This window comes from Xiphophorus hellerii, chromosome 5 (genome assembly GCF_003331165.1).
Source record: "Xiphophorus hellerii strain 12219 chromosome 5, Xiphophorus_hellerii-4.1, whole genome shotgun sequence".
NCBI classification, from domain to species: domain Eukaryota; kingdom Metazoa; phylum Chordata; class Actinopteri; order Cyprinodontiformes; family Poeciliidae; genus Xiphophorus; species Xiphophorus hellerii.
Window position 1 is genome coordinate 49,763 of NC_045676.1, and position 21,562 is coordinate 71,324.

General features: G+C 43.8%; 1 protein-coding gene across 2 annotated transcripts; it reads right to left on the bottom strand.

Annotated features, from left to right (window-relative positions):
• Positions 1-205: 205 nt before the first annotated feature.
• On the bottom strand, positions 206-21,264 carry cdk15 (cyclin-dependent kinase 15). Of its 2 annotated transcripts, none has more exons than XM_032562513.1 (13): positions 21,052-21,264; positions 9,978-10,118; positions 9,796-9,890; positions 9,515-9,594; positions 9,313-9,407; positions 8,987-9,134; positions 8,795-8,918; positions 6,696-6,869; positions 6,525-6,618; positions 6,355-6,418; positions 6,233-6,281; positions 1,515-1,657; positions 206-1,097 (listed from the first exon to the last, which is right to left on the bottom strand). In XM_032562513.1, exons 1-13 carry the CDS (start codon positions 21,244-21,246, stop codon positions 985-987), a joined length of 1,515 nt encoding a protein of 504 aa, XP_032418404.1. In that variant the 5' UTR covers positions 21,247-21,264; the 3' UTR covers positions 206-984. The 2 variants fall into 2 exon arrangements, with proteins under 2 accessions (XP_032418404.1, XP_032418405.1); XM_032562514.1 differs by having other exon boundaries at positions 6,696-6,816; positions 8,987-9,049; positions 21,052-21,261.
• Positions 21,265-21,562: the final 298 nt, after the last annotated feature.

A 21,562-nucleotide genomic window follows, 5' to 3' on the forward strand; every position in this document is an offset into this window, starting at 1 on the left:
TCTTTGCTGCCACCTGGTGGAGGCGGAGGGTAGTTGAGGGATTTATTGATCGGTATTTCTAAATTATTATTATTATTATTATTATTATTATTATTATTATTATTATTAACCGTTTTAAAGCCCTGTGGGGGTTAGGGTTGTAAAACCTTCAACAGGATGAAAACCAGCAGTCAAGGTGAAAAAGGCAACAACAGGCTTCAGCAGATTTCCAGAGCACTGAATGTTTTTATTTTAAATTTCTCTGGAAATCAAATGTTTAAACAAATATACATAAATGTACAAACAGCTTCTGGCTCTTGGTCACAACATCAATGGTCAGGCAGAAGTGAGCTTCAGAGAGCAGCTGCTCTCCTCTACCAGAACCCGACTGGTGGTTTTCCTTCCAACTAACTTATTCTGAATGGAATCATGGAAATAGAGTCTTGTTTCCTTATGAAGAGTCACCATGGCAACTGATGCCAATAAAAGCATCGAAATAACTAATGAAAGTTCCAGTGGAAACCTGTCTGAAGCCGATGGACACTAGAGGACAGAAAGACACACAGAGACCCGAGGACAGACTGAGACACAGGAACGCTCTGAGAGCCTGAAGCAGACAGACAGAGACGTGTTGCAACCTGAAGCAAAACAGAACCGGTTACGCCCTGTGGACCAGAACCTGTTTCTGGAGGAGCAGAAAGAGTCTCTGGATCGGCTTCATGTCGATTCAGGAAAAGAACTGGAAGGACCACACGCGCTGAGACGCTCAACGTTTTATTTGGGTTCTCTGCAAAATGTTCTGCAGAGTGTTGATCAAGTCCAGAGGACTCCAAAGCTTCCCCCATCAGTGGCCTCTGATGGGGGAGAGCCACTGCATCGTAGCCGCAGCCACCCTGGACCAGCGCATCAGAACTCCATCCCTAGTTTATGAATCCGTCTACCTAAAGGGTTAGTTTGCCCCTTTCCTTGTCTCGTCAGGTCCAGTTGATCTGATTTGCGGTTTGATCACCAACAGCCGGCAGCAGGAAGCCGGGCAGACTTCAGTTTCTGTCCGGGGTTCAAGATGTCTCTGAACTCTGTCTCCAGGCGAACTCCAGGAACTTTGAAGATGGACACAGCTGAAAAACAGCAAATTTTACTTTCATTCAAGTAATTTGGATTTTCTTCTGTGTATAAAATGTGATGCTGATGTTAGAAGGTCCTGAACATGATCTGGTCGTGGAGAAGCTGCTGATAGTTAACAACTTTCTGAACTCTCAGTGAGGAGACGCAGCCTCTCCGCTAAGCTCCGATTGTCCTGCAGCACAGCCGACAGCTGGAGGTGCTGCCCCCTGCTGGCTTCAGAGACTGGCCAATCAGAGCGCAGCTTTACTTGGCCTGTGAAGCCAACCTGTTCACAGGTGGAGCTTATAGTGGCTACATTTAGCAAATCTGAATCTGAAATCTCTGCACCGTGGTTCCATATTGAACCTTCAGTATTACACATTCATCTGAAAAGAATTTTTTTGTAGCTCGTTAGCAGGTGGTGGTCTTACCGTCTCTGAGGTGCATGATGGGAGCAGGAAGCGTGCTAAAATATGGATGCTGCAAAGCCTCCTGAGCTGAAATCCGTTCTGTCGGAACCAGCCTGAGCATCTTCTGGACCAGGTCATCAGTCTTACAGGACAGCTGCTCCAACCTGATGCAGAGGAGCAGAGACTGAGCATAAAGCCTGTTAGCAGCTCCTCCATCCATCCATCCATTTTCTCACACCGTCGTCCCTCATGGGGTCAGGAGGAGATGGTGCCTCCAGTTTACACCTAAAGCAGGCAGCACAGTGGGGCAGTTGGTAGAACTGATGCTTTGCAGCAATCCTAGCCTGAGGAAAAGGAGTTAGCATATTGTCTCCTGGAATGCCGTGTTTCTCACAGGTACTCCAGCTTCTTCCCGCCATGGTCTCTCTAAATTAACCCTAGCATGCATCATTGTCCCGTCTTTATCTGTGATGGCCCAGACCCCGGTCCAGGGTGTCCCCCTCCTCTCACTTACTCCATCGCCCGGGCCCCTGGCCACACCCCCAACCCCTAACAATGTAAGTATACACTGTTAGGCAGCCAGTGGCGATTAAAGCAACCCTGTTAAACACTTTAGCTGCCAAATATTAAGACTTCAGCTTAGTCTTAGCTTTTTTTCTCTCTAGCTCTTGGTGAAGACTTTTTTCCTCTGCTCCCTTGCTGCCCTGCCTCCCGTTTTTGTCCTGTCTTTTTCTCTCTTTTTTTGAAGCCTTTCTTTGCACATCCTCCAAATCTACAAAGTATGGATCTGGTCAGCTGCTCTCTCAATGCAATTGATCAAATTTTCTCGAGGAGAAGACTGGGCACAGGAGAGCCCTCCTGTCCTACAGGGACACACCGAGAGGGATACATCCTGGGTTTATTCATGACAACAGGATTTGTGTTTGGAGTTGGCGGATACCTGGCATGTCGACAAATTTGTGACGGATTGGGCCAACTAGCGAACACTCAGACTGAGATGCTGTGGGACAGAGACGCAAGTTGGATGCGATTCTTGCTGAGACTCGCAGTCCAGCTGCAGACTAAAACTCTCTAGCAGGAAGGAATCGATCCTGGAGAAGTTGCTAGTTTCGGTTCAGTGGAACGGCCGCACTAATTTGGATGATTGGAATTAACAGAGATGTATTGGTGAGACTTTAGGGCAGATTAAAATTTGAAATCTACCCGACATAAAGCTCTCTGTATCTGAACTGGCTCCCCTGTGTTGGCCTCGGCTGGCTGGATATCTCAAATCTCCTGGAAGACATGTGAACATGACGCTCCTGCTCTCCTCACTCCCTTCTGAAATCATCCATGTGACTGTGGAGCAGAGCGCTCCCAAGGACTTGCTCCTAGATAACACCATCATATCAGACTGTTGCCTGGGAGACCGAGCTGCATGGTTTTATGGTCATACACATGCAGCACACAAACACAGCAAACAGATACACTCTGTGATGTCACCGTCTGTCACTCGTGTCTTTGTTTTATCTCAATGTAGCTACATGTGCATACTTCCCTGATGCATCTCTTCCTTGCCTGTCTGTCTGTCTAGTTCAGAGATGTTCAATACGTCAATATTGATTGATCGGTCGATCGCGGAAGGTTTTGAGTTGATCTCAGCAGGAGGTGACAAATTGAACGTCACCAGGACGCTGAGACCAGCACGTCCTTTGATCACTAAGTTCCAAAACGTTTGTAACTTTATTAAAGACAAAAAAATCAACAAAACATGTTCAAATTAATGACAAAAATAATAATCTCAGTAATTATTGTTTCAATTAGGTGTTGCGCAATTCTGTGCATTTCAGTTTCATTACCTAAACAAAAAAAGGGACTCAAAGATCGACTGACCATCAGAGCAGGAGTTTAAATCAGCTCACCGCTGGGTTTATTATTAATAACCACAAAACAAATATCAAGCCTGATAACCTAATGTCGTAACGGACTGAATGTTATGTTTTTAACGTAATCTCCGCTCGGCTTGTGGAGCGCAGGCGGTTGCCACGGCAACGGGTGTGCTAAACGACAAAGAGTAAAAAGGTCCTCATGGTTTGGAGCTGATCACCTGTTCAGGTTGTTCTGTTTACCTGTTCAGCCGCTTCAGTTTCTGGATGTTCAATAAACAACAAACTTGGACTAATGACCTGGTTCGTCTGCGAGTATAAATCATTCACAACAAAAATATGACAAATGTATTTCATTAAGTAACAAACAAATGACTTCTACCGTAATAATTATGTGAAATTAAATTCATTGTTTAATAGTTTTAAAACCAGCTTGCTGCTCTCTGGCAGCTCAGAGTCTGAGAGGGTTTTCCTCCGTCAAACATGGGATTTATTTTTGTCTCTTATTTAGTGGAAATATTGATGTTGATGAGACTTTCTAAAAAATGATAACCTTTCTAGCTCTGCTGTTGAAAATGAGGAGCAACATTCACAAATGACTGAAATCAAATCCAGTTCAACATCTGAGCTGATTCCTCTGGATCCTGTTGGAGGAAAAATATCTAAACTTCACAAGATGTGCTTTAACCTAACAGAGCTCTGTGGTTCCTGCTGGCAGTCTGATGTTTCTCATATTGAGGTCAAAGTTCAGATCTGCCATAACTGACTGACAGTTGCTGCCTCAGGTTTGTAACCAGTTTCTGACTGAGAAACCAGTAACCTCCTCCCAGTCTCAGAATCTCACTGAGGAAGAAACAGCATCAGGTTTCCATCACTTTAATATTTCTGCTGTAACTGATGGATATTTGCATGTAAAATAAGTCAAAAGAGTTTCATTTATAATTTTTATATCTTCGTGTCGTGGATCTCAGTTTGCTGGTGAAAGAAAAAATAGATGTTGGTCTCAAAAAGGTTTGGGCATCCCTGGTTTAGTTTAGTTTATTACTTTTTAAAGTTGTGAAGTACTCACTATTTAACCCAGTGTTTCTCCATTATTTTCTGCCATGCACCTCTGGGGATCATCATTTTTTTCGCGCCTCCTCCAGAATTGAAATACTATTGCGAATCTGTTCATATTTAATAATTTATCTGGCTCCAGAATTGTATGACCTTATTATCAAAGTTGTTTTATTGTTCCAAGTCTCAAAAAATAATTTCCAAAATCAGTTTATTAATTGATAAACTGATTTTGTGAATAAACATTTATTGGGTAAAAATTTGAAGCAATATTGCTTATATTTCAGCTTGTCAGATGAGAAGAGATGAAAAGAGAAACATTTTGCATTAACAATAAAAATATAGGTTTCATCTATGTCCTGGCCTTTTTCTGTGAGTTACAGTTACTTGCTTTTGATGGAGTATAAGAGCTCTGAGTTTTTCATTTGTTTTAAATAAGAGTAAAGTTGACCGAATTTCACAAAGAGCCGTTCTACTAAGTATTTTAAGTTAATAAATGTCATTGACACATTTTCTCACACACACTAATATATTTGGTAATCAAAGAAATGACTAAAGACAGAGTTTCTAACTTTTGATGTGATTATTTAATTATTTTAGGGGATTTCTGAATAAAGAGCACAATGTTTTAATTTGCTAGAAAAGATTCTGATCATTTTTATATTAACACTGATGAACAAACACACTTTTACAGTGTTTTATTCAAGAACATATTTACATTATTCCATAATTTCCTTTTATTTTTTGATATATTATTGTGAAGACAATAAATTTGATAAATTAGTCATTATCAAACATTAGCTACATATTTTGCCTTATTTTTTTTCTGTAAAATATATTCATTACAGTATGATATGTAAACTCTGCTATGGACAGCATAGACAAGAGTGAAAAACAATCTAACAGAGTAAATTATTTTTATTTTATTACATAAGCTGTCTTAATACACTAATACTTCAGACTGAGATATTTAAAAATACACAAAAAGTGAAAGAATAAAAGTGTGCAATAAAACACAAATGTATTTATTTATATTATACTGGTTTTTAATGCATCCCCCTCTAACAGCTCTCTCTCATTAAAACAATATGAAAACGTTAGCTATGCTAACAATCAGTGGCCAATTTAGCTACATAGGAAATATTCCTCGGTTGTTTAGAAGCGAGTTTCTGGCTGCAAAGTGAAGTAATTCTGCTCTTTCATCCTTACCTGTGAAAGGTAAAGCCAAGGAATCCAGTTTGAATCGTAAGATAGTTGAAACTAGTCCACACAGCGCATGACTGAAGGAGCTCCGATCGCTCTGCTGCCACACACAACATGGCGGCGACGTAACGCAGGACTCAGCGCTCAATGGGGCGTCTAGTATTCATGTCTATGGGCGCGCCCCAGTATTTAAGAAGTACTGATTTAGACCAATATTATACTTTTTAGAATATTATGCAGAGAAACTTATATTAGTTTTTCCAGAAAAACTACTTCTAGCTTATAAATGATAAATGATGGTGTACTTGTAGTACTTGCAACCCAGAAAAGGAATTTGAACAAACTTAGAATCCAGAGGAACTCACCTTGCTACCTTAGCTCAACATTATCAGAACCAGAATCCAGAGAAACCCCCCACTAGTTTATAAATTAGGGACTACTTATTCTTAAACATGGGGAAACAATATGTAGTTTTATACTTTTTCTTCTTTTGCTCTTTCCTTTGGTTTGTTGTTTTGTTTGTATTTCCTGCTAATTCCTTTAAAGCACTTTGAATTGCCTTGTTGCTGAAAATCTGCTGTATAAATAAAATGACCTTATCTTGGCTTAGCTTACCTTTTCCAGACATCTCTAAAAAGCTTCGGCCTGCAGTGAATGAAGCGCTCTAAGGTGAAAACAGAAATGTAAGTTAATGTGCTACGTACCTTCAGCAGGTGAACGCAGACAGGTGAGCTCACCTGGTGTGTAATTAGGCAGCAGACTGACCCCAGGCCAGCTGTCCTCTGACGGGACACCCAGAACCTGCAGAAGACCAGAGGCCGCAACAAAACCAAAGCCTTTAAGGTGGTGCTTAAGGTGGACCTGATCAGAACTGGATCCAGACCCGATCAGAACTCATTGAACTGACCGTCCAGATGTTCTGCAGCTGCTCCAGCTCATCAGAACCTCCTGCGAACGCTGGCGCTCCCTGCAGCATCTCTATGAAGATGCAGCCCGCCCCCCTGATTCAAGCAAAGCAACCTTTAGTCATTGCGGCGGCAAAGGCGGCGGCGGCGGCGGCAAAGGCGGCGGCGCTCACCACATGTCCAGGGCCGTAGAATAGCGGATGGATCCCATCAGAACGTCGGGGGGCCGATAGCACAGCGTCACCACCTCTGAGGAGAAGTTCTGGGCGGGAATGGACTTGGACCGGGCCAGCCCTGCACCATGGAGTCCCTCAGGGTTAAAAGCACAGCAGAGGCCTGTGCTTTTTCTAAAAGTGAAAAAACTCAATATTCTGTGCTACACTGTAAGAAATGAAATGTTGAATTTACTTAAACAAGTTATGTCAATGTAAAGTGTTTCACATTTATTTTCAACAAAATCATTCAAGTAAAGATAAAGAAACTCAGTTCAGTAAATTGAGTTTAGAGGCAGTTTAGGCTTAAGTTTGTTTAACTTAATGCTGAAGTTAAATTTACAGACGTCAGTTTGTTCAACATTAAGTTATAATGAGGGTTTAGTGGAACCAGTTGACATAACTGAGTTAATTAATGGAAACAGTAAAATTATTTCTGTTTCATTGGATTAATTAGATAAATGTAACTCACTAAAATATATTTTTAAAAGTGAAATCTAACAGTAAGGTGAAACCCGGTCAATCAGAAACAGCTTCTTCACTTTCCTTCAGTAAAACAAAAACAATTATTTACAGAGCAGCAAATAAATAATCATAAAAATAATCATTCATTTCACTCATGGTGCCGTTTTGGGAATTCAAATATTAAAGCTTAAATTATTCAATAAGCGCCTCCTTCATGATGAACTGACTGCATAGATGAAGGTTTTGCTTTTACGTTTTAGACTTAAACGACTTAAAACTAATTTTTGAGACAAATAAAAAGTGGTTTAGTTGCTGCTGCTGGAGGCCCAATGCATTGTGGGAAACCTTGCTGGCCAAACCTTACTGTCATAATCGCCTCAACAGAATCAGTTATTGCAACATATAAAAATAAATGAAGTTAAGTTGTGCAATTTAAGTTTTACAAATCTAAAATAACTTCATAAATTTGTTTAGCTGTACAAAAACTAAATATCAAAGACATCTTGACATAAATTATATGTCAATAAAGTATTTGGTCTAAACTTTTCTGTGGTTAACAATATTCTGAAGCTGAAGTTTTATTCTTATCAAATGTATTAATCTGCTTACATAAGCATTATTTTATTAACTTATATTTTTAACACATGATGTAATCAGAGCATATTTACTTTTCAACAATCAGTCAAACAAATATTCAAAACTTTGAGCAACGTTAACCATTCATCAGTACTCACTGCTTTCAAATGCTTCACTTTTTGCATCGACTTAATTTAAATAGATTATGAGATCAAACATTTTGATCCAAAACTTCACATCATACTCCAAGAAATGAAACTTGATGATGCTTGTTTTATGTTCAGATTAATATTTCAAATTCAGTTTTTATGCTGAACAGAAGCGCGTTTCATTGTTTTTACCTAACAACATGTGTTAAAACAACTCAGGCTGAGCAAGTTAATCAAACATAATCCTGTCACTTTAAATCTATTTATGCAAATGAATATTGTCCCTAGTTGCTTTCCGTATTGCGTCATCGCAGTAATTGGGTAAACCTAGCTTACTTCCACATGACTCTTTTCAGCGCAGCACAGAGAAGAACTGCAGAGCAGAAAATGTCACCAGAATCCACAGATTAAGCAAAGATTTTGTTTTATCATTTTAATTATTTTTGGTATTTTTCAGCTCAGACTCCATTTTTACTCTAATTTTTACAGTTCATGCTAGCAGCACTTCATCCTGGTTTGGTGTAAAAAATAAAATAAAATTTTTTAAAACTCTGAAACTGTTTTTTGACACCAAAAGCAGTAAGAAGTGCTGCTACCCAACTGCAGTTGGCGTGATGATGCAATATGGAAAGCAGCTAGGGACAACGTTAATTTGCATAAATACCCATTAGATTTAAAGTGACAGGACGATGTTTAATTGACACTTAGTGTATCTTGTTGTTATGTAAATACAACAAAGACACGCTTATGTTCAGCATAAAAACTGAATTTCACAAAGTAATTTGCACAAAAACAGTTAGATAAAACAAGTAACAGAATTTAAAAAATTTTAGAGTGTAAGCCTGTCAGTCTGTAGGGGGCGCTCCTCACCGAAGTCGGCCAGCTTGAGCTCTCCCAGGTAGCTGATGAGCAGGTTGTGGGGCTTCAGGTCTCGGTGCAGGATCCTGCGACTGTGGATGTAGCTGAGGGCCCGCAGCAGCTGGAACATGAAGATCTGCATGGAAGAACAGCATCAGTGCAACATGCTGTTCCTGCAGCGCCCCCTGCTGTGTGTGCACATACCCGCACGTTGTGCGAATGAAGTCCTCCGGGGTGCTGCGTCATGTACTGGGCCAGATCTGTCTGCTGCAGCAGCAACACAAGGATCAGAATGCTTCAATCTACCACTGTGGGCTGCACTGCCCCCTGCAGGAAGACAGCAGCTACTACACTAACAGACAAATACGAGTCAGCGAATCAGAGCTGCTGGAGATCCCGAAACATCACAGACATCTGCTGCCAGCTCTAAACATTTAGCTCAAATCAACAAGGCCTGATTGAGATTGTATCTGCAGCGCCCCCTCAGGTCAGACTGGGAACTGCTGCATAAGGGAGAAGGCCTTCCTCACCACATATTCAAAGACGAAGGTGAGCGTCTCTCTGGTGTGGATGATGTCATGCAGAAGGACAACGTTGGCATGTTTCAGATGCTTTAAGAGAGAGGCTGTGCGTGTGCACACACACACACACACACACACGCACACACACACACACAGGTGAGTGCAGACACAAATAGACTCAGGTGGGTGGTGGACAGATCTCATTGGTCACCTTCTCTGATGGCGGTGAACGGGATCCCCTCGTCTGTCTTCATACGGATCACCTTCAGAGCCACCAGCTGGCCGTTGATCCTAACAGAAAAAACCAGATGCCACGAAACCTCCATGATTTTCTCCCACTTAGAAATTATGGAGGTCTGAAATTGTCATCTCAGGTGCATGTCTACTACTGCGAGAGACTAAAAAACCATCCGGAAATCACAATGTATGATTTTTAAAAATAAGTTATTTGTGATTTTACTCTGTGATGTCATCAAACATTGACCATCTGACCTGCTTATGCCCTTGTAGACGGAGGCGAACGCTCCTTCTCCCAGCTTCTCCAGACTCAGGTACGACTGGGCCGCTCCGAACTCCAGACCCGCTTTCTGAGCACAGCGCAAACGTCAAGGTTCAGTTTCTGAAGAACATGATGCGGTCTTTACATCACACACGTCATGACATCATCAGCTGACCCAGGTGAAGACTTCCTGCGCAGTCGCTGCTCTTAGTGGGTCACTGTTGCTTCGTCCTCGTGGAATCCTGAGCCGTCGGACCTGCAGCGTGTGGAACCAGTAAGGCTGAGGTCCAGACGGGTCGGTAGCTTCATGATCCACCTGAACACACAGACAGAGTTTACACTCTGCAGAAAAGCGGGTACCTTACAGCTGGACAGGTACAACACAGCTTTAGGACAACCCAGGTACACAAAATGAGGAAATAAAGCTTACATATCGAGTTGATAAGAACCTTCCACCTTAAAACAATGGTTCCACCTTAAACGCCACCTTCAAACAATGGTTCCACCTTAAACGCCACCTTCAAACAATGGTTCCACCTTAAACGCCACCATGAAACAATGGTTCCACCTTAAACGCCACCTTAAAACAATGGTTCCACCTTAAACGCCACCTTAAAACAATGGTTCCACCTTAAACGCCACCATGAAACAATGGTTCCACCTTAAACGCCACCTTAAAACAATGGTTCCACCTTAAACGCCACCTTAAAACAATGGTTCCACCTTAAATGCCACCTTCAAACAATGTGTACTTTCGAATTATGGCAGAAAAATTCCCTCATACCTTTCCTTGCACATCCTCCAAATCTACAAAGTATGGATCTGGTCAGCTCCTCTCTCAATGCAATTGATCAAATTTTCTCGAGGAAAAGACTGGGCACAGGAGAGCCCTCCTGTCCTACAGGGACACACCCAGAGGGATACAACCTGGGTTTATTCATGACAACAGGGTTCCTGTTTGGAGTTGGCGGATACCTGGCATGTCGACAAATTTGTGACGGATTGGGCCGACTAGCGAACACTCAGACTGAGATGCTGTAGGACAGAGACGCAAGTTGGATGCGATTCTTGCTGAGACTCGCAGTCCAGCTGCAGACTAAAACTCTCTAGCAGGAAGGAATCGATCCTGGAGAAGTTGCTAGTTTCGGTTCAGTGGAACGGCCGCACTAATTTGGATGATTGGAATTAACAGGGATGTATCGGTGAGACTTTAGGGCAGATAAAAATTTGAAATCTAACCGACATAAAGCTCCCCTGTGTTAGCCTCGGCTGGCTGGATATCGCAAATCTCCTGGAAGATATGTGAATGTTACTCGTCTCTACTTATAGTGACAAATATAACAAATGATGTTTTGTTTTGTTTTTCCGTTTTTTTTTCTTCTTCTGAAGACTTTCTGCTTTCCCTTGATCTTGGAGAGCCTGTAATGACGAACAGTCAGTGAGAGAAAGAAAGGACAACCGCCGTCTTCTTCCCCAAACTCTATCTTTATTACAAATTATTGAAATTATGAAATTATTAACATTTCCTAGAACAATCACATTCCTGTGTCCTTTCTTCTGCTACAAAAAAAACACACACAGCCTTCACCTGTGTAAAAAGGTATCAACTCTCACCAATCAATCCAGAGTGCAGCGATCTACATTAAAAAAACCATTTCTCAAATAAGAGGATTAATTATGTTGAATACTGCAAGAGGGAGATGTAATAATGGACAAAACCTTAAGCTCGCTCTAATGTGTTTTCAATAACTACTGTCCGACTGAATAAACTACAGTTTAATTGATTACATAGCAAGGGAGAAAAAGTAAAGTCTATAGTAATAATAATAATAATAACAATAATCATAATAATAATAATAATAACTCCTTTTTAACAGATAAAACAGCACAACGTATCTCAGGGTACCAATGTTTAATCGGGGAGTGGAACGGAGCTGAAAAAAAAGATACATGTAGCGGTCTTCAGAACGACCGTTATGCGACCGTTGTAGCTAAAATGTAGCTAACCGCGATCCTAACGAATCCTTTTTTTCTTTATTTATTTTCAATGTTTCAGCCCAACTATCAATCAAATTACAAATCATATCCAAATATACATTGTTACTCCACATTTTTAAAGGGGGGGCGGCCCTCACCAGCTTCACACTACTAACCTGTAATGACGAACAGTCAGTGAGAGAAAGAAAGGACAACCGCCGTCTTCTTCCCCAAACTCTATCTGAAGAGCGAGGGGCGGGGCTCCTCAATTCCGGTCTCCTGGTGAGACGTTGCCCGAACCTTCGTTACCCTTTTTTTTTCTTTTGTTTTAAAAACCCATATATGTAATTAGTTGCAATACTATTAATTTATGTGTGGTGGCGTATATTTTCTTAAACAGATTTTCTGGACTATCACCAAGTGATAATTAAATTCTCCCACTTTATGGTGTATCACACACTCCCCAACAAACAAAGGTGGCTCCTGACACTTAAGTCTCCAAAATAACTTGACTGAACATACATTTCTTTCAAAACATTGCAAAACAAAAACATGTAGTGTTTTGTGTTGCAGGTCGCTCAAGGTGAGTATACAGTGTATGATGTATATTTTACAGTAGATGGATATGTAATGTATGGTGTATGTGTGGGTCAGGTATGTCACTATCTTTCCCAAGTGTTCTATCTACAGTGTATTGGGCACATAACAGGTAGGTAAGGGTTAATGGGTGGGGGTTGGATAGGATGGAAGTACGGTGAGGGGAAACACTGGTGCATACACTGCATTGGTTGGGTTCCAACTGCATTCACCATGGGGTGCGGCTGGTACACTGGTTGACCCAGAGTCGTGTAAGTGAACATATGTCTTGGTCGTCTTTCTCTTGTAGACCGTCTCAGGGGGACTGGGTGTTCCATGTCAACAGTTGGGGTATTATCCTCTTGAGAGGCAGAATGTATGTCCTCCATGAATGTGGGCTGGAGCTCCTCAACATATTGTCCATCTCCACTGCTTGACCCCTGCCTTCCACTCCTGACACATTCTCCTTCCTGTCCAGGTTCGGTTGGGATTGCTTCCATCAAACTGGTTTCATTCTCTTCAGCTATCTCTTGGAAAGCATCGGTAGTATTTTGATCAGGTGGGTGACCGTTTGGCCTGGGTCTCTCCACAGGTATTCGAAGCCAGTAATGAGGTGTTCCCTCATCCTCCTCTTCATCAGAGTCATCTGTGTTTGAGTACAGTACAGCATGTCTGGCCTGAAGGTCGTTTGAACTCTTTTTGGCTTTCCTTTGTGACTCTGCTGTACTTGTGGTCAGGTTCTGGACTGGTTCTATAGGTAAGTCGTTTACCTGTAACAGTAGGTTTCGGTGTAGAGTGCGTACTGGCTGACCTCCTCGCTCAGGGCTGACTTTATAGACAGGATTGTCACCCACCTGCTCTCTGACGATGAAGATCTGTTGCTCCCAGTAGTTTCTCAGCTTTCCAGGGCCCCCACGTTCACCGAGATTGCGTACCAGTACTCTGTCTCCAGGCTGAAGGACGACACCTCTGCTCTTCTTGTCATAGTATGTTTTTCCCTTTATGCTGGATTGTTGGCTGTTTGCATTGGCTATCTGATATGCCTCAGTCATTTTTCGAGCCCACCTCTCGGCATATCCATTTGGCTCTTTAAGTTCGGCCTCCTGGTCTGTGATGAGACCAAAGAGGATGTCAACAGGGAGGCGAGGATGTCGACCATACAACAGATAGTACGGGGAGAACCCTGTGGCCTCATGCTTTGTACAGTTGTAGGCATGGAGCACATGAGGTAGGTGATCCTTCCAGTTCTCTTTCTCTTTCTCCCCCAGAGTCCGGAGCATCTGCAGTAAGGTACGATTTAGTCGTTCGGCCGGATTGCCCTGGGGGTGATATGGGGAGGTTCTTGAATGGGCCACACCAGCTAATCGTCTGAGATTCTTAAAGAGCTCATTCTCAAACTCCCGACCCTGGTCATGATGGAGTTTGGCAGGGTACCCAAATCTCGGGATGAAATCATTGAAAAGCCGGTCGGCTGCTGTCTTACCAGCCTTGTTCTTGGTGGGATAGGCTTGGGCAAACCTGGTAAAGTGGTCAATCACGACCAGGATGTACTCGTACCCACCCCTGCTGGCTTCCAAGTGAAGGAAATCGATGCATAGCAGCTCGAGGGGAGAAGTCGATGTAATACTTCCCATTGGAGCTCTTTCATTTGTGACTGGTTTCTTCTGTTTGATGCATGAGCATTTCCTGGTGATGTAGTTCTCTATATCACTTTTCATGAAAGGCCAGTAGAATCGCTCCCTTGCCAAGCTCAGCACTTTCTCAACGCCAACATGATTCAGGTTGTTGTGGAGGTGAGTCAGAACTGTTTGTTTATATGTGGCGGGCAGAACCAATTGTTGTCGACTCACAGTTTTTCTGTAGAGCAGGTCATTCTCCAGGTATAATTTGCCCCACTCTCGCAGCAGCCTCCTCGTGTGTCCATCAACTTTATTTCTTTCTTCCTCTGTTAGTGGTTTGTCTTGTTGTTTCAACTCCACAACTTTCCCAATGGCGGGGTCTTTCCTTTGTTCCCTCACCAGCTCATCATGACTGACTGCCTGCAGACCCTCGAACTGGGTTTGGCTAGGGTGTGACAAGTTGAGGGCTGCCACCCAGGCCACATCTCTCTGTTGAGCTCTCCGGCTTCCTTCCCATGCAGCACCGACTGTGTCCTCTGATAGTTCTTCAGAGCATTCGACCATAAAAGTGTCTATATCTAGGGGCCATCGTGACAAGGTGTCAGCATCAATGGCAGTTTTACCTGGTCGGTATTTGATGTCAAAGTGGAAGTCAGCTAACTGCCCCACCCACCGGTGACCCACTGCATTAAGCTTGGCAGTGCTCAGGATGTATGTGAGTGGGTTGTTGTCCGTGAAGACTGTAAAATGTGGGGCATAGAACAGATAATCACGGAACTTGTCACATATCGCCCACTTCAATGCCAGGAATTCAAGTTTGCCACTGTGTAGGTGATAATTCTGTTCCGCTGGTGTCAGTGTGCGTGAACCATATCCAATCACCCTCATTTTTCCATCCTGAACTTGGTAGAGAACCGCACCCAGACCCTTTTGCGAGGCATCAGTATGAAGTGTGAAAGGGCGGTCGAAGTCGGGGTATGCCAGCACTGGGGGTTTGGTCAGTCGGTCAATGAGCTGCTCAAGGACCTGTTGATGTTCTTTGGTCCACTCTATTGGGGTTCGAGAGGACTGCTGGTGGCCTTTTGTTTTTCCCTGTGGCGATTTAAGCTGAGAAGTGTCGGCCTTTGACTGAAGCAGGTCATACAGGGGCTTGGCTATACGTGAAAAATCCTGCACATATGTTCTGTAATAGCTCAGGAACCCGAGCATTTGCCTGATGTCCCCAACTGTTTGTGGTGTCTTGTGTTTCAGTGTTTGTACTGCTTCAAAATCTTTGGGGTCCATCCTTACTCCATCTGCCGACACCAATCGCCCAACGTACCTGACCTCCTTGCGAAAGAGCTCGCATTTCTCTGGTTTCAACTTTACACCATGACGCTGTAAGGCTTGGAGGACTCTGCGTAACACCTGCACATGCTCTTCAAACGATCTGGAGAAGCACAAAACATCATCGAGGTAAGGGATGCAGCACTCATCTCTCAGCTCGTCAAGCATCCCCTCCATGCTCCTTTGAAAAGCTGCTGGTGCGTTTGACAACCCAAACGGTATTCGGACCCACTCGTACAGGCCCCATGGGGTTATGAACGCAGTCAGGTACCTTGACCCTTCAGCAATGAAGCCTTGATGGTAGGCTTTCCCTTGGTCCAGAATTGAGAACCAAGCATATCCTCCTAGGGAGTCGGTGAGGTCTTGGATTCTAGGGATGGGGTGGCGGTCAGGTACGGTTTTGCTGTTGAGGAGCCGGTAGTCGACGCAGAGTCGTAAGGACCCATCTTTCTTCCTGACACATATGACAGGGGCTGCATATGGTGACTGAGATTTCACAATCCAACCTTTAACCAGGAGTTCCTGGATGTACTCCTTCACTTCTTTGTAGAGTGGCTTTGGAATGGATGCATAGGCTCTTTGGACTGGGATATCATCCTTAGTCCTAATTTCCATCTGCAGAGAAGGGATGCATCCAATGTCATCACCGTCACGGGAGAAGGCTCCACACTCCTCACAGAGCACTTTCTTCACCACCTCTTGTTGTTCGAGGCTTAGGTGACTGACCTCGACAGGAGGGAGCCAGGAGTCAGTTGGAGAGCTGCTGGAGGATGCAACTCCATTGACCCTAACTGCAGCCATTTCTTTTTGGTGGGACCCTGGAGTGCTGGTCTCCAGGACCTTTGTGACATGTTGGATGGTTCCCAGGGGGGTTCTTTTGGGTAGGGTGACCTCATGTTTTGAGTGATTGGAGATGGGCACTTTAACATATGGTCGCCTGGCCTCATTGACTTTTAAGAGGCCCTCCCCCACACCCAAGTGTCCTAAAGCAGTGCTCCCCTCTGCAGGCTCATATAGGACAAAAGGGTCAATGATGTTAAAATTTGGGGGTACCCTGCACCACACATGAACTGTTCTCCCAGGGGGGATAATAGTGTGGTCTCTACCCACCCTTATTGTGACTGGATCATCATAGGCTCTGGGAGGCACCTGGATGAAACTCACAATGGCCTCCACCTGTTCCTCCTCTATCCCAAATGCATCACGGAGGAGACTGACCACTGTGGTAACCGCCTCACCCGAGGACTCCTTCCTTTTAATGATCTCTTCCAGTACATTGGCTCCAAGAAGGGGCTGGGGCAGGGGCAGCTGACTGACAAGAAATGGAGCCTGTATGGTCAGGTTGGGGTCATCGTTTCCTGCTAAGTTGACAGTGAGCTCCACCCATCCACTGTACGGCACTGAATGACCTGTAACTGCATAGACACTAAGTTCCTCCTCTAATAGCTCAGAAAGGGGTCTCACTGTACAATTTGAGATGTGAGTGGCAGCCCATTCTTGGTCAATTATACTCACTTGTGACCCTGAATCAAATAGGGCTGTAATTGGGTAGCCACCAAGCAGGCATTTCAGGAGGCTTTTCTTTCCAACGAGGGGTGCTTTACAGGTGACTGTTCTCTGGCTGAGAGGTGTATGAGGCTCCTGACGTTGTCTTCGTTGGAGGCGTCTGGCTATTTGACTTGAAGCTTGACCTACTGTTCGGGACTGGAACTGCTCACCGGTCTCTGGGTGTCCCTCATCAGAGACCGAGTCCCGTTTCCCTGTGGCTGGACTCGCTTCAAGCACCCAATCGCCCTGTGCCCTGCTTCTCCACATGTAAAGCAGTGGTTACACACCTGTGAGTTCTGCTCGGTACACACAGGGCAACGAGCCATCCTGCCCCTCATCTGAGCTGCGGGTTGCCTCAACAGAGGTCGTGGCCAGCTGCTTGAGGATGGTTGGTAGGGAGGGTGTGGCTGCATGTGGGCTGACCTAGTTAGAGGCAGAGACACTTGTGGGTTAGCTGTATGCAGGTCCATCAATGAAGCCACCATCTGAGTCAAGGCTTCAACTTGAGCACTGAGCTGTCCTATTGTCTGGAGATTCTTACTGTCTGCTGCGGCATCTTGTGACTTGTTGTAATCACCTCCTGTTTCAGCTTTGGTACTGTGTGCTTGTGTTGTCTTTTGTCTAGGGAGTTGGCCCAGCCTGCGTTGGTGCTCATTCTCATCACTCATGATTTTCATGACTTGGCTGAGGATTTCCTCATCTGTAACTTGGCTGTTTGCGATCAGGGGCCCCAGTCTCTGCCGGAGGTATGCATGTTTCGTTCCTAAACCCTGGTATATGGTGTGGAGAAAGACTTTTTGGATGGTCTTGGGGTCATATGTGATGTCTGTACTGGTGTGCCGAGTTTGAAAAAGAAGTTTCTGTTTTAGCCCAATCATGCGGTACAGGAACTGTTGAGGTGGTTCTTGGTCTGATTGCCTGGCACACATCAATTCTTGGAACATCTCAGTCGATGCTTTCTCACCGAGGTGGGACCTGAGGAAGCCTTTGAGCTCAGAGACAGTGATTGAGTCTTTGTTTACGAGCATGTCTTTAAAGGCTCCTGGTTTTATAATCCTCAACACCCCCCTGACCACTTCAGTCTCTGTGAAACCCTCTTTTACTCCCTCATCGATTTGTTTACTGATGTTGTTGTAGCTTAAATCAGAGTTCTGATCTCCTACCTGACCACCGTGTACTTTGAAATCTTTGCGCTGCAGGTAGGAGAGGTCCTTCAGACACACAGGTTGATCCGGGGTCATTTGTGGCCTGTTATATAACTCTGACTCAACTTGGTGGAGAGAAACTGGAATTGGTGTGGTCACACTAGATTCATACTGCCTGAGTTTCTCGCCCAGTTCTTCATACAGCTGTCTCAGACCTTCTACCGACCCCATTTTTGTGTTGGGTTGGGTAATAGAGTCAGGCTGGGACTGCATGACTGTACTGTTAAAGTGAGCATGGGGTTGTAATGTGGAGTGTTTGATTGTTATAGACTGAGTGTGACTAGGTTTAATGCGTGCACAAACATCATCTAACACACTTTCTCCAGAATTATCAGTAGCATCAGCATTCGTTAGCTTATATATCAAATCATTCAAATCCAGCAACCAACCCATACCTTTGTCTTCCCTCTCGAGTAAGGCATCAGACTGCAAAAAGGAGATGGCAAAGTCCATGCAGCTTTCTTCATCGTTTGGGTCCAGTTCACCTCCATACTGGCGATTAGTAGCAATGTCTTTTGCCACCTGATAAACACTGTCGCTTGGGAGTTGGAAAAGTTGTTTCTTAATGTTCCATATTAACCCTTTGCGAACCTCTGCCATGGTGTCTGGTTCTACTACCGATCGGTCCTCCAGTTCAGTGAGTTGACTCCTCTGAAGATAGCGTACGTTGTCCACTGGATCAGCAACGTGGCTCAGCTGCAGCTCGAGTGCGCTGTCTTCTGAATCGGCGATGTGGCTCCTCGGCGATCAGCTTACGTTGAACTCAGGATCAGCAGTGCAGTTCCGGTGGAGGATCGCGGTTCCTTCCCACTCTGATCTTCCACTTTGGACACCCACGGGTTGACTCCTGGCCTTCAGCTGTGTCACCTTGGTCACGTGGTTCTGGTATCTCTGGATCTTCTCCCAATATTGTTGATGAGGAGATCCCGGACGAGCCCCCACAGTTTGTTACTCGTCTCTACTTATAGTGACGAATATAACAAATGATGTTTTGTTTTGTTTTTCCGTTTTTTTTTTTCTTCTGAAGACTTTCTGCTTTCCCTTGATCTTGGAGAGCCTGTAATGACGAACAGTCAGTGAGAGAAAGAAAGGACAACCGCCGTCTTCTTCCCCAAACTCTATCTTTATTACAAATTATTGAAATTATGAAATTATTAACATTTCCTAGAACAATCACATTCCTGTGTCCTTTCTTCTGCTACAAAAAAAACACACACAGCCTTCACCTGTGTAAAAAGGTATCAACTCTCACCAATCAATCCAGAGTGCAGCGATCTACATTAAAAAAACCATTTCTCAAATAAGAGGATTAATTATGTTGAATACTGCAAGAGGGAGATGTAATAATGGACAAAACCTTAAGCTCGCTCTAATGTGTTTTCAATAACTACTGTCCGACTGAATAAACTACAGTTTAATTGATTACATAGCAAGGGAGAAAAAGTAAAGTCTATAGTAATAATAATAATAATAACAATAATCATAATAATAATAATAATAACTCCTTTTTAACAGATAAAACAGCACAACGTATCTCAGGGTACCAATGTTTAATCGGGGAGTGGAACGGAGCTGAAAAAAAAGATACATGTAGCGGTCTTCAGAACGACCGTTATGCGACCGTTGTAGCTAAAATGTAGCTAACCGCGATCCTAACGAATCCTTTTTTTCTTTATTTATTTTCAATGTTTCAGCCCAACTATCAATCAAATTACAAATCATATCCAAATATACATTGTTACTCCACATTTTTAAAGGGGGGGCGGCCCTCACCAGCTTCACACTACTAACCTGTAATGACGAACAGTCAGTGAGAGAAAGAAAGGACAACCGCCGTCTTCTTCCCCAAACTCTATCTGAAGAGCGAGGGGCGGGGCTCCTCAATTCCGGTCTCCTGGTGAGACGTTGCCCGAACCTTCGTTACCCTTTTTTTTTCTTTTGTTTTAAAAACCCATATATGTAATTAGTTGCAATACTATTAATTTATGTGTGGTGGCGTATATTTTCTTAAACAGATTTTCTGGACTATCACCAAGTGATAATTAAATTCTCCCACTTTATGGTGTATCACATGAACATGACGCTCCTTTCCATCTCCTCTCCCCTTCTGAAGACATCCGTGCAACTCCAAGGACTTGCTCTTGGATAATAGCACCATCTCAGAGACTGTGCCTGTAAGAACCGGTCACTGCAAACATCTCCTGGCCACAGATACTCCCTGACATCTCTGCCTTTTGCTGGCTGCTACCTAAATGTTGCTACATGTGCCTGTTTTTCATGATGTGTAATTTCTTTGCCCTGTCTGTTTAATTTACTACTTTTATAAACTGTGAAGTATTACCTTATTTTCTACCTAATTTTTCTGACATTACTCGAAAGTACACATTGTTTTAAGGTGGCGTTTAAGGTGGAATCATTGTTTTAAGGTGGAACCATTGTTTTAAGGTGGCGTTTAAGGTGGAATCATTGTTTCATGGTAGTGTTTAAGGTGGAACTATTGTTTTAAGGTGGAGCCATTGTTTTAAGGTGGCGTTTAGCTTATATTTTTAATATCGAAGCAAGACCTAGAAAAAGTCCTGTTAGTTTACTAATCTAGAACAAAGATAGAAAGTACCATCTACTTACCATCCCAGAACAAGAATCAAACATAGAAAATCAACATTTAGTTTTACCAGAACAAGAATCCAGAGAAACCCCGACTAGTTTATAAACTATGGACTATTTATTCTAACTCTTAATACGTTTATCTTTTTGGTTTGTTGTTTTGTTTGTATTTCTTTCTAATTCATCTAAAGCCCTTTGAAAATGTGCTATAAAGATAGAATTACATTACCTTTAAACAATTCATCCACCTTAAAACAATGCATCCACCTTTAACATCACCTGTTTGTGATGGTGTTTAGTGACACCAAAGTTTCTGAGGCCCAACAGAACCAGAACCTTTGGGGTGAGGAAGTTAGTATTTCATGTGAAGCATGTGGTGGATCTGGACTGGTACCACAGAAGGCGGGATGGAGGTCCAGTTCCTGCAGCTCCTGGGACTGTCCTCCTCCTCCTCCGGTCCTCCATCTTCCTCCTCCTCCTCCTGGCAGCAGCAGCAGCTCCTCAGCCAGCCGCCGGCCTCCGTCACACAGCGGGAAAACTCCTCCATCTTCCCTTTGCTCCGACTCCTCTGCTGCTTCTTCCTCCTCATGACTCACAAGGATCAGGAGAAGCAAACTCGTCCCATGACCCCCCTCCTCCTCCTTCAGGTCCCATGACCCCCCCCCCCCCCCCCCCCCCCCCTCTTCAGGTCCCATGACCCCCCCTCCTCCTGGGAACAACAGTCTCCATTCAGACTGAGACGCAGGGATCTGCTGCCCCCTGCTGGCTGCTCTGATCCCAGCAGAGCTCAGCATGACTTCCTAAAGCCTGAAGTGGACCGGATCTGCCGGGTCAGAACTGCACCTGTTCTGTTCTGACCTCTTATCAGCTGGAGGTTCTTCAGGGGAAGCAGTAAGACCACAGCT

What these genes read in the sequence shown, in the direction of transcription:
- cdk15 (XM_032562513.1), bottom strand. Translation starts at nt 21,246, where the DNA reads ATGAGGAGGAAGAAGCAGCAGAGGAGTCGGAGCAAAGGGAAGATGGAG. An exon ending in CGCAGGAAGTCTTCACCTGG is followed by an intron (nt 9,891 to 9,977) that starts GTCAGCTGATGA and finishes CGCTGTGCTCAG; the next exon opens with AAAGCGGGTCTGGAGTTCGG. An exon ending in TTTAGAGATGTCTGGAAAAG is followed by an intron (nt 1,658 to 6,232) that starts GTAAGCTAAGCC and finishes CCTCTGCATCAG; the next exon opens with GTTGGAGCAGCTGTCCTGTA.